Genomic DNA, 12181 nt, shown 5'->3' with positions numbered 1-12181 from the left:
TCATGCACTGCTTACAAATGGTTAGAGACACTTCCAGGCTCTTTTTAGTCACTTGGCCCTAATTCCAAAGATCTGTAATCATTTTGGTTTATAAACAACATATATGTTAGATTGTGTCCTCATTAACATTCCTCTTATACAGGAGAAAATATGATAGATTTTTTACAAGTTATTTTTAGAACAGAACAGTGCCAAGGAGTGATATATAATTAGTCCATCATTTCATTAAAAATATTACACCTACAATATTCTGTGAATTATAAAAATGCTAGAAAAAGATAAAGATATAATATATTATTAATCTATTTAGGAGCACCTAGCTACAAGAATAATCCAGTTTAGAAAGGGGTTAAATTAAGTGTCATCTGTAGCAAGGTTGGACCTTTGAATATGTTTCCTGTAATTTGATATGGCTAAAATAAAAGCCACTGAAGTGCTAATTAAAAGATAAGCACCTGGGGCGCCTGGGTGGCTCAGCGCGTTAAAGCCTCTGACTTCAGCTCAGGTCATGGTCCTGGGGTTCTGGGATCGAGCCCTGCATCAGGCTCTCTACTCAGTGGGGAACCTGCTTCCTCCTCTCTCTCTGCCTTCCTCTCTGCCTACTTGTGATCTCTGTCTGTCAGATAAATGGGTGAAATCTTTAAAAAAAAAAAAAAAGATAAGCGCCTTATATATGTTCATTAATTTTCACTTGTTTTATCAAATATCACTTATTTATCAAATACCAGTTATTTATCAAATATCACTTATTTTATCAATATGAAATAATATGTAAATACTACTTTTCACAATGAAAAAATAATGTTTTATATTATTAGAGTTCAAATATTATGTCATAAATTTGACTTTAAAGACCCCCCCCATAAAGAACAGGATGTTACAAATCATTTTGTATGGAATATATTGATGATATATATAGAGAGAGGTGAACATATGTAAATGTATAATGCATCTCATAAAATATATGCTTATGTATATAATTATATATACACATCTATATGTATTCTATTCCAAATTATATGTATATAAATTCTGGTTGTTTATATGTCAAATGTCAGCAATTTTCTCTCTGGTAAAACAGAAGGACTATTCAATGGTAAGTATAGGAGAAGCATAGAATTCAAAATGATGTAACAACATTTCAGTGAGAGAATAGTCTTTTTCTTTGAAGAACTGCTAAAACTATGGGGGAAAGATCACCTCATCTCCACAGCATTTCCCACAAATGAAATAAATGATCATAAATAGCCGATGACCACATTTGACTACATTCAGCACTCGATGGGCTTCATTTCATTGCTCATTCATTCAACAAATTTCTTGGGAGTACTTGTTACACAGTTATGTGTGCTAAGCACTGTCTGTGCCACAAGAATACCCCAGTGAGTGACACACAAGATCCACCTGCCCTCAGAGATTTGCTACCGGCAGAGACAGCCAATATACAAGATACATAGGTAACAGGTATATTATGCCTAGATATTGGTAGGTAAGCACTAGGAAGAAAAACTTGTGCGGGGGAAGGGGGAAGAGTAAGTGTTAAAGGGCTGGTTGAACTTTTATCAAGGACAATGCTGTGAAGGTAACTTTGAATAAAGGCCTGAAGGAAATGAAGATGTTAACAGCGCAGATGTGTGAGGGAAGGACGTAGCAGGCAGATGCAACAAAGGCATGAAATGCAACTACCAAGGAAGACCAAGGAAGCCAGAGGGGCTGGAATAGAGTGCGTAAGACAGAAGGTAATAGGAAATGAAACTGGAGAGTTACAAGAGCTATATCACATAGGACTTTATATTTCGTAGTAATTACACTGGCTTTAACTTCAGTGAGATTTACTTTGGAGGGCTTTGACAAGAGGAGTCAAATGACATTGCTTAAGTTATGGAGAGATGGGTCTGGCTACTGTTTTAATAAAAGACTTTGGGGAAATTCTAAATCTGTAATTCAAAATAGGAGTATAAAAGGAAAAAAGATATAAAGACACTGTGGCTAGCAAACTTTTTTTTTTTTTTAAATGCAGTAAGGAAAACGGGTCATGAGTTTGAGAATTATCAGACCTAGATTAAAAATCCCAATTCTGCTTACCAATTATGAAATTCTAAGCAAAACATTTAACTGCTCTGAGTTTTATCAATGAAATAGAAGTTAGAATATTAATAGGCCATAAAATAATTGAGAGAGAAAGATAAATATAATTGCTTAGCACCATGATTATATTCACTCAAAATATGGTAGCTTTTGGAACATTTGCACTATTTGTCTTGGTCTACTTCCAACATTTATTCTACAATAGCCTAGATTAGATTATGCCCTGGCTTGTTCCTAGAAAACAAAATTTTTGCTTTTGGAGAAGAATTTAATATTTAGAAGACAATGTTTCCTCCCAGATGATCTTAGCTACCGCTGGCTTCTAAATGAATTTCCTGTATTTATCACAATGGATAAACGAAGATTTGTGTCTCAGACAAATGGAAATCTCTACATTGCAAATGTTGAGGCATCAGACAAAGGCAATTATTCCTGCTTTGTATCCAGTCCTTCTATTACAAAGAGCGTGTTCAGCAAATTTATCCCACTCATTCCACTACCTGAACGTAAGTATCTTGTTTGTTACATAGTGTTTTTGCAGGTTGTCTGCTCATGGAGCACTTATAGTGATGAAAAGAAATATCCAGTGGAAAGACTAGCTAGCTATTCAGTCAGGGCAAACAGAAGACACCCACTTTGAAAGTCTTGGTCATTCCTTACTTTTTCTGATAGAGATTTACATGACAAAAACCGCCAAGATGGTTGAGTTTGGACTGGTTTTCTCTAGTTCAGAGAATGCATAGGGTTCTGATTTATTAGCCAAATATCCATATATTAGTTACAGGGGGAATCACTGGCCTTGCTTTTTTTCATATCCAAAGTAACTTCATGAAAGAGAACAAATGATGAGATCAACAGAAACTACAGTGATTACAGAATTGGGGAAAAAATGCAGTTGTATTCTTTCAATATTTTTAAGGAACTATTTATATGAAGCAAATAAGTATATAAATTGCCTTTCTACTATGAGTAAGTAGCATAGGTACCATATTTGTTTTTTATTTCATAATATTCTTTTATTTATACATTTATGTAGATGTTTAATTTCATTTTATTTATTTTTTATTATTATCTTTTTTTATTATGTTGTTAGCTAACATATAGTACATCATATCTGATGGCCACTGGTGGACCTGAATGGCTTCTAAGATTCCAGTTGAACTACATTCCTTTTTAAATGCATTCTCTTCCTAAGAGAATCAGATTTTAATATATTTGCTTACTTCACATTGTTTTTATCACAGTCCTGCTGTTACCACTCATGTCAGTGGGTTCAGGCTTCTGAAGAAATACTGGATTTTGTTGTTCACAGAGTCAGGTTTGGTTCCTGCCTCCACTCTAAGTAGGGTATTACAGTGGGGAAAATGTCATCATACCACCATGATTCCATTTTTACCACTCTTCTTGATTGTGGTCATGTGGTTGGAATTCAATAAATATTTTTTGACTTCTGGCTCTTTTGTCTCTCCACAACCTTGGGAGATGCTCTCATCCACTACGTTATAGAATTATAAGGAGTCATCATGTAAAAACTTCCTCAAGTTTCTCTCCTACTCTACCCAAGAAATTTGTCTATTTATTTCTTACTATTGTCTCTGTGGAGGAAGAGTTTCTCCTCGTGTTCTAGCTAATTTCTCTAGTTTCACTGGTTCATTTAACATTTAATTGATTTAGGGACTTCCCTATATCACTTATTTTCTGCTTTTTTTCTGAATCTTTAAACTCTCCTCCATACCTTTCCCTCTGTGTATTCCTTTGTATTCAGTACAGTCTTGATGACTTCTTATTTGCTAAATCCAAAGAACGATTTTCAGTTCTGATTCTCTATAAACTTTGACACTGTTGATCTCCTATACCTCTCTTGAACTCTTCTTTCTTTTCCTAATTTTTCCAACTCCTACCATTCCCTTATCTCCCACCTACCTCAGGATCCTTCCCCACATCTTCCTCCTTCTTATACTTCTCTCTAATCTTTTTCCAGATATTCTCACCAACTTAAACCTTTTCAACAGTATCCCTGTGGAGATGACTCCACATTCTTATCTCCAAAAGACTTAATTCTATCTACCTCTGGGACTTGTCATACAGAAGGTTCTCAGGAATGTTAAACTCAAAATGTTCCAGACACATCTGTCATCTCTAAAACTTCTGGTGTGCTTTGTCTCATTTGGTGATACCGTCATGTTTCTAACTCAGGATAGCATTTTTAATCATATACTCTCTTCCCCTCATCATCCAGACAGCTAATCCAGTGGTCCCCAGGTAGTATTTAAGCACTTGGGAAATTTGCAGAAATTTGGAACCCAGAAACACTGATTCAGCTGGTCTGTAATGTGACCCAGGAATTTGTAGGTTCTGCAAGCATCCCAGGTGATTCTAATGAATTGGATCTTTGATCTACTCTTCAAGAAAACATTGACCCAAAGGGTAGTCTTGCTGATTCTGCCTCTCAAAGTCAACTTGGATCAGTTCTTTCCTTTTTGTTCCCACTGCTCAAAGCCCTCACCTGTTTTGCAAGAAGTAATGACCTAGCTTCCCTTGGACTTTCTTCTGTATTTCTCTTCTCCAAGCCCCATTCTCTGAAACTTCTGACAAGTCTTTCTACTTAAACCAAAGGTGATATTCATATTACTTCTCTTACCAAAACCCATCAGTGGTTACTCATTGAGAAAATCAGCCTCAAAATGTTTGATGTCACAGTTTCAAGCCTTCTAGATAATAGGTTCAAGTCATCTTCATCTACATATACTTTGACATCACTTGAATTCCTAGACTTTAAAAAAAAATCCCCTTCATACTCCTGGAGCTTTGTCATAATATACTGTTTCCTCAGCCTGAGCTGGTCTGGTGAAGTCACATGCCCTTCTTGCCTGAAATTCCCATAGCCCCTGAATATTCAGCCGTCTTTCTTAGCTGCCACTCTTTAAGACTATTTATTTTCATTTTGGCTTGTATTTTAGGACATTTAGGACATTTAGGACATTTGTCTCTCAGGTATCATACAGTATAAAGTACATATTCACACTGTAATCTTATATATATCTTATATCTTTCCCCTATAAGATTAAGGGAATAATAGACCTTGCAGTAGAGATGTGCTCAATGAACTCAATAAAGGAACTATATTGATGAGCCTAGTAATGTCTGAATAAGCACTCTTCTTTCCCTTTCTCCTTCCCTCTCTTCAACTCATTTCCTTTTTGCATGTGCCTCCACATGCACATCTTCTATTCTCCTTCTTTTCTTGCCTGTACTCTTTCTTTTCCACTCTTCTCTCTTCGTTTGTTTCTTCTCTCTCATTTGCTTTCTTGTTTCTCTTCCATCCTGAGTCCCATGTAGCACCTGGCACAATGTTTACACATGTTTGATGCTGTCTAGAGACATCTTGGATTTTTTTGGTGTATTGAGTCAGATTAGTTACAGAACTGTCAGAATGAGCCAATATGATTGGAAATGCTTGATGAAATTTATGCTATATACATACTGTGCATAAACAAATCTGTGAATTGTGTTATGATCAGGTATTTTCCAGTACTTATACAGAGAAATGCTTTGCATATTGAAGTAATTCTATAAAAGTCACAGTATTTAAAAAAAAAAACCTCTATTTATTCTGCCTAATCATTAATGGCTGGTTGTATTTTTCTTAATATTAGGAACAACAAAACCATATCCTGCTGATATTGTAGTTCAGTTCAAGGACATATATGCACTGATGGGCCAAAATGTGACTTTAGAGTGTTTTGCACTTGGCAAGTAAGTATACTTATACTTTTTATTAATATATGTAGAAATATATTAATTTTTGTACCATTTTAGGAAATAAATGATGTAATTGTTTAGGCATATACTAACAAAGTCATTGACTTTGAAATGTGGACACTTAGCTTTTGTTATTTCCTATTTAAAGTCCTGTTCCTGATATCCGTTGGCGGAAGGTCCTAGAACCAATGCCAAGTACTGCTGAGATCAGCACCTCTGGGGCTGTCCTCAAGATCTTCAATATTCAGCTGGAAGATGAAGGCACATATGAATGTGAGGCTGAGAACAACAGAGGAAAGGATAAACACCAGGCAAGAATTTATGTTCAAGGTAGACATGTTGTTTCCATTTTTATACATTGCATCAATATCTTACTTATAGCCATTTCCATACTTGAAAGGTGAGTATATAATCGATAGTCGTTTAAAAACAATGATTTATAGTGCATTATGCAAAAAGAAAATATCTATCTTACGTCTAATTAAGTCTCAAATATGGCTTATACTATTACCATCATACTAACATCAATGGATTGGTAGTGGTGTCCTTAATAATTTTCAGAAAATACAATTAATGTAACTTGCATATTCCCTTCATTCTTCTTTTTTTTCCAATACCTTTTTATCTGTAGAAGAAACTATGCATTATGAGTTGGTCTAAGCCACTGGCTTGCAAACTTGTATATGTTTCAAAATCACCTGGAGGACTTGCTAAAAGACGGATGGATGGTTCCCATAGTTTCTGAGTTACAAGTTCTATTTGGGGTCCAAGATTTTTATTCCTAACAAGGTCCTAGGAGATACTAATGCTACCAGACCAGGATCCACAGTCTGAGAACCACCACTCTAAGGAAACTTTTTTTTTTTTTGGACACAATTTTCTTGACACAAGTATTTGGCTCAGACATGTTGAAATAAACTTATATTTAGGAGAATGGAATGTTGTTTTTCAGGGAACACTTGAAACCGTTCAGACTGAAATAATTTCTATAATGTTCCACAATATAAAACTTATAGATCACAATTGAGTAAATGTCCAAGGTTTCAATAAGACCATTCATTTAAAGGCTAAGCATACATTGAGTGTCAACTTAGAGGCACATGCTATGACTGGAACAAGGAGAAGTAGATAGGAGAAACATTCTTTCTGTCCTTGAGGTATTCATACTGTATTCATACTCTATACAAAACCTCCAAATTTATACAAGCATACACAGGAAATAAGATATACTTTCACACACATGCATATGCACACACACAAACATACATAGTAATAAAGAAAATTGGGAGTGCACTATAGAAATTTACACAGGATATCGATAAGTGGTGAGGGGTACCTTAGCCACACTGAAAAGATGGATGATAGGAAAAATGGGAGATGATGCCTAGCCAAACTGGAATACCAGAATGAGGAGACAGCTTATGGCCGCCGCCCAAACCTCTGTCTACACAGGGAGGAAATAAGTGCCTCCAGTGGCCTACAAGATGCAACCTCACCACCATCATTTCATAGTATCCAGCAGGATTAGGCTCATCTTGCCTTTTCCCTGTTTGTTTCTTTTGGCATAGAAAGCCATGGCCTCTGGGCCTCCCTCATCACCTGGACTTTAATACCCACACAGCTCTGCATGTGTCCTGCTCTGTCTCCATCTCTTCCCCATCCCCAATTTCTGAAACCTTTGCACCATGCTTTCTCCAACACACAGTCTGCATTGTCACAATCCCCTATATTCTTCACTTCTACATAACTTCTACTCTGAACTTCTCACTCTAACTAAAACATGGTTCTCCCTTAAAGACACTGCTTCCTCTCAAATAGTCGCTAATTTTTCTTCCACAGCTCTCATCCCCTTTGACTTATAATATAACTGTGTTTCTTGTTCCTCATGCCATTTCTAGGCTATCTACCTTCTTTCCTTGAAATATCTGGTGAAAAATCTATCTGGACCACGTCCCTTGTTTCTTTAAAGTTTTTATTCTTGGCAGGTCTTATAAACTACAACATTACTCTTGACATTCTTCGTGACATCAGAATCAACTTAGACTATGATTTTTTTTTTTTTTAGTAGCTTTGCCTCTCAGTTTCATTGAACTCCTCTTCTCTAATGATCTTGTCCCTCAATCTACCTCAGCAGCCCACTCCCACCACCACACTTTAGACCTCATTGTTACCAAGGAGTACAATCCCTTTAGAATCTCAATCTCACATATTTCTTCACTAACCTCAACCTCTTATCTTTCTAGTTCAGTTTCTCTAATACCCTGCGATACCAGGAACTACGATCAATTAATCTACCAATGGTTTAACTTTCCTTCACGTTCCCTGACCCCTACTCATCTCTACTCTAAATCTGATCAATCATTACCATTCCCCTGCACACCATCCCAGTGCACTCACCACTCTCTACTTCGTCTTACTACCTTAATAAAAGGCTAACCCTGGAAAAATCTAGCTCTCCACCTAGCCAGGCCTGAACCCAGGAACTTGAGTATGACTTGAGATAAACACTAGTACACTGATTAGTTCATTTTAAATTAATGATCATTAGCTTCAAGTGGGTCTTTAGTGTTGCCCAGGAATTATAGTACAGTTCCCAAGGTCCACTTAGGTCCACTTATCCCACTCTTTTGGATAATCTTCTCACGCTTTCACAATTTCCTTTCAACCCTTAATACCTCCTCCTCCAACCTTATGCTCAGCTGATAACTTGGCTTCTTCTTTCACAGAGAAAATGAAAGTTCAAATTAGAATTTCCACAAGCTCCCACCCCACATCTACCCAATACTGGCATCTTTAACCCTGTCTCTTATTGCTATGGATTCAGCTGCTGTCTGGGGTCAACACCTCCACTCTGCTTGATTATACCCTCCCACTTACTGTTCTTCCAGCGATTCCCTCTCCTGACAGCAAAAGCAATCTTTTTTCTTCACTGGATCATTTCCATCCGTGTATAGTGGCTCTTGTTCTTCCTTCTTAACTCTGCCTGCTGCTCTGTTTCCCTTCTTTTTATCTCCCCAAAAGGTAATAGAAATATTGACAGATTCAATCTATACTTTCTAGAAGTGTTGTTTTCCATTTTTCTTCTTTTTTAAAAGCACTCTTATTTAATTTTCATCCCTACTTCTCTGCTGGAATCTTTCTTCCCATGACCCCCAATAACATCATGTTGCTGAAGTGGATGGCACTTCTCAGTTCTATCTTACTTGATCCAACAGCGGCAGTCACCACTGTGGACCATGCACTCCTCCATCATTCACCTTCTGTGCTTGGTATCTGGAACCTACACTTTGCTAATGTCCTTGTATACTGCTTGCATTTTCCTCCTCACTTCATGCCCTCCAAACATGGGAGCAATCAGGGTTTGTCTCTGAAAGTCTTCTTGATTTAATTCACAACTTTTATTATTTCATTCATCATCCAGGCTTTAATTAGGCTCTATACCCCAAAAATTCTGACCCAGGCACCTCCTCTGAACTCCAGACTTGTGCATTAAGTACACCAATAGAATTCACTTGGTACATATAAAATATGTATGGATGGCCTCCTTAAGTGAGGAAAATTCTGGTTAGACTCTTACATTTGTTAGATAAAGCTGTCACTCTACCAGGTTTCTAGAGCTTACAAATCTGTTTTTATTCATACATCTTAAGAAAACTGCATTCCAGGTTCTTAACAGAGTTCCAAACTATCTAATATCTAATTCCTTAGAAGAAGCAAGGTGACAGAGCAGATATTTATAAGGGAATATTATTAAGGGAGCTATTATTTCTCCTTTACTAATCAAGGGCAATCACTTTTTCTCTTTTGGTCTAATCAAACACCCAGAAGTTTACATAATTAAATCGTAGATAGAATGTATCAAGTGGATTCAATTATTTAGTCTTCTCATTGTATTTTTCAATGTGATATTTTGTGTCACCTGTTTGAGGCCAAGGCAGGAAAGGTGCTCATATTCCTGTTTTATTGCCAAGATTGTGTACATAATAAAACCTCTATCAATTAACATAGTATTCATATCAATATTTAATTTTTATAACTATCTACATGTTACAAAAATGTAATGATAAGTGAAAATATACTAAATCAGATTATAGTACTATAAGTATATATATACATATAATGTTGATTGGGTTCAGTGAGATCATAGAAATGTTTTATGTTCTTTTTATTTATATGCACTACTTTCTATAAGTTATATATGTTATTTTGTCATAAAATGTATATATCAAAGTTTTCTTTTTCAAAGAAAATAAAATACTCCCTCTACTCAGGATTCTCTCCTCCTACCTCCTTCTTTATTTTATGTTAATTTGTTCGCCTGCATTTATTTAAAGAATTTAACTTAAATAACTTCAATGCTCAAAAAAATTATCACATTGTTCATTTGCTTGTTCTCCAGAAATGTATTTTCTTTTGGGAAATACCTAGCATTTTTTCTTTAGGTACCAGAAAATCAGATCATCGATTGCACTCAAGCATAGATTTCAGCAATTATACTACTGTATGTAGTTTCTAATATTGAAAGAATACTTAAGTGATCAAGTCATTTTTCTAATCCTACAGTAAGATGTGACAGTGGCTACTAGATGAAAGTTACATCAAAAGGAGGATACCTGAGGGAATGGAAATAAAATGTGATTCTTTATTCGAAGGGGAAGACATAGTGTCATAGTCAATGAAGACATAATTCTTCAAAACCTTAATTGTCATTTTGAAAGATTTAAGTTATAAGAAAAAGATCAATTATTTTATTGTTATTCATGAATTAACTTTCTAACAAACATGGTTCACAAAGAAAAAAATTATGAATTGAATTATAGTTACTTCATGTTATAACAGTGTAGGATAAACTTTACCTGCAGACCTAGGCTCTAACACTGATTTTATGGCATATGTGATATCTGATGTATTCTCCAGAAGGTCAGCTAAATGTAATATTTGTATTCTTGAGATTATTTTAAGTGTTGAGATTTTCATTTGACATTTACAATATTCTTTACTTTTCAGCATTTCCTGAGTGGGTAGAACATATCAATGACACAGAGGTGGATATAGGCAGTGATCTCTACTGGCCTTGTGTGGCCACAGGGAAGCCCATCCCTACGATCCGATGGCTGAAAAATGGATATGCGGTATGTATGTTCAGCTGTTGTGCAGTTCTTAAATCCGTGTTCAGGCAACATTTCCAGGGGTCCTGGGATAAATTCAACAGAGTAAGGATACCCAGGCCCTGAAATTTAAAAAAAAAAAAAGTCTCTGAAGAAGGCAAACAAGAAAGTGAGCTTTAAACTATCTTCAGCTTAATCAACTTTCTGCAATCTTATGTCTACCTTCTCTCTCTCTTTCTCTCTCCTTATTTTCCCCTTTGTTCCACATTTTACCCTTCTTCCTACTCATCCATCTCTACTACCTGATATTGTCCTCTTTTTTTGGCCACTGTTTCCCTGACCCCACAGAAACAGAGGTAAGAGGGAAGGTTCTACCTTTAGCCCTGGGGACAAGTAGCAGCAGTGGGGCCTTTCTCTACCTTCCCTCTGTAATCTCCCAGCTGGGCCAGGAGGGAAACAGTGGACTCTCAACTCAGTAGGATGACTAGAACAAGAGCCACTGGGCATGGTAAGTGGGTTTTACTTTCCCATGCCGTGAAAAGCCTACCATCTTCGACTTAGTTAACAGTGGGGGCAAAATAATGTATCTAAATGAAAAGTCAAACGAGGCCAAACCTAAATAAAACGTTTATATTAAAGTTTATCAAGGAAATGTATTCTACTTTGTGTTCTTTTCAGTATCATAAAGGGGAATTGAGACTGTATGATGTGACTTTTGAAAATGCTGGCATGTACCAGTGCATAGCTGAAAACACACATGGAGCCATTTATGCAAACGCGGAGCTGAAGATCTTGGGTTAGTATCCTTCCTAGTTTCTGTTAACTTCCACAAAGAAAGCAACGCCTTCAACCATGATCGTAGGGTTCCTGTAGATCATATTTGATTATTTCTTGAATTGCTAAAGTTAAAAACTTTCGAAATAGGGTTTGGGACAGGATGATATTACTGTTTTATATATATTTTTTTCTTTCATTAGAGAACAGCAAACAAATTAGAGGCAACATGGAGTGCAATAGTCTCAAAAAATTTTTAAGCAAACTTTACACATGCCAGTTTTTACAAGTCTTGTTTCTCCTATGTCTGGGCTCTTAAATTTGCTTGAAAATCACGTTGCAATGATTGATGCTTCCACAATGCTTATGACCCAGGCTCAGATGGATCTTGAACACTTGCTAGTTTTTGTATTCTTTGGATCTCATGGCCTGAAATTGCTATTTAAATT

At 36.2% G+C, this 12181-nt stretch overlaps 1 protein-coding gene across 3 annotated transcripts in view; it reads left to right on the top strand.

Annotated features, from left to right (window-relative positions):
* The window catches only part of CNTN1 (contactin 1), a 346709-nt gene that overhangs the window by 203418 nt on the left and 131110 nt on the right, over positions 1-12181 (top strand). For all 3 annotated transcript variants that reach the window (XM_032877020.1, XM_032877021.1, XM_032877022.1), the window contains 5 exons: positions 2388-2594; positions 5745-5844; positions 5999-6180; positions 10858-10982; positions 11637-11754. In XM_032877020.1, the coding sequence (XP_032732911.1) occupies positions 2388-2594; positions 5745-5844; positions 5999-6180; positions 10858-10982; positions 11637-11754 (732 nt within the window). The remainder of the gene's footprint in view (positions 1-2387; positions 2595-5744; positions 5845-5998; positions 6181-10857; positions 10983-11636; positions 11755-12181) is intronic.

Source organism: Lontra canadensis, unplaced genomic scaffold, assembly GCF_010015895.1.
Source record: "Lontra canadensis isolate GAN:19392208 unplaced genomic scaffold, GSC_riverotter_1.0 scaffold59, whole genome shotgun sequence".
Classification (NCBI taxonomy): Eukaryota; Metazoa; Chordata; class Mammalia; order Carnivora; family Mustelidae; genus Lontra; species Lontra canadensis.
This window is presented reverse-complemented; position numbering and strand designations above follow the sequence as displayed.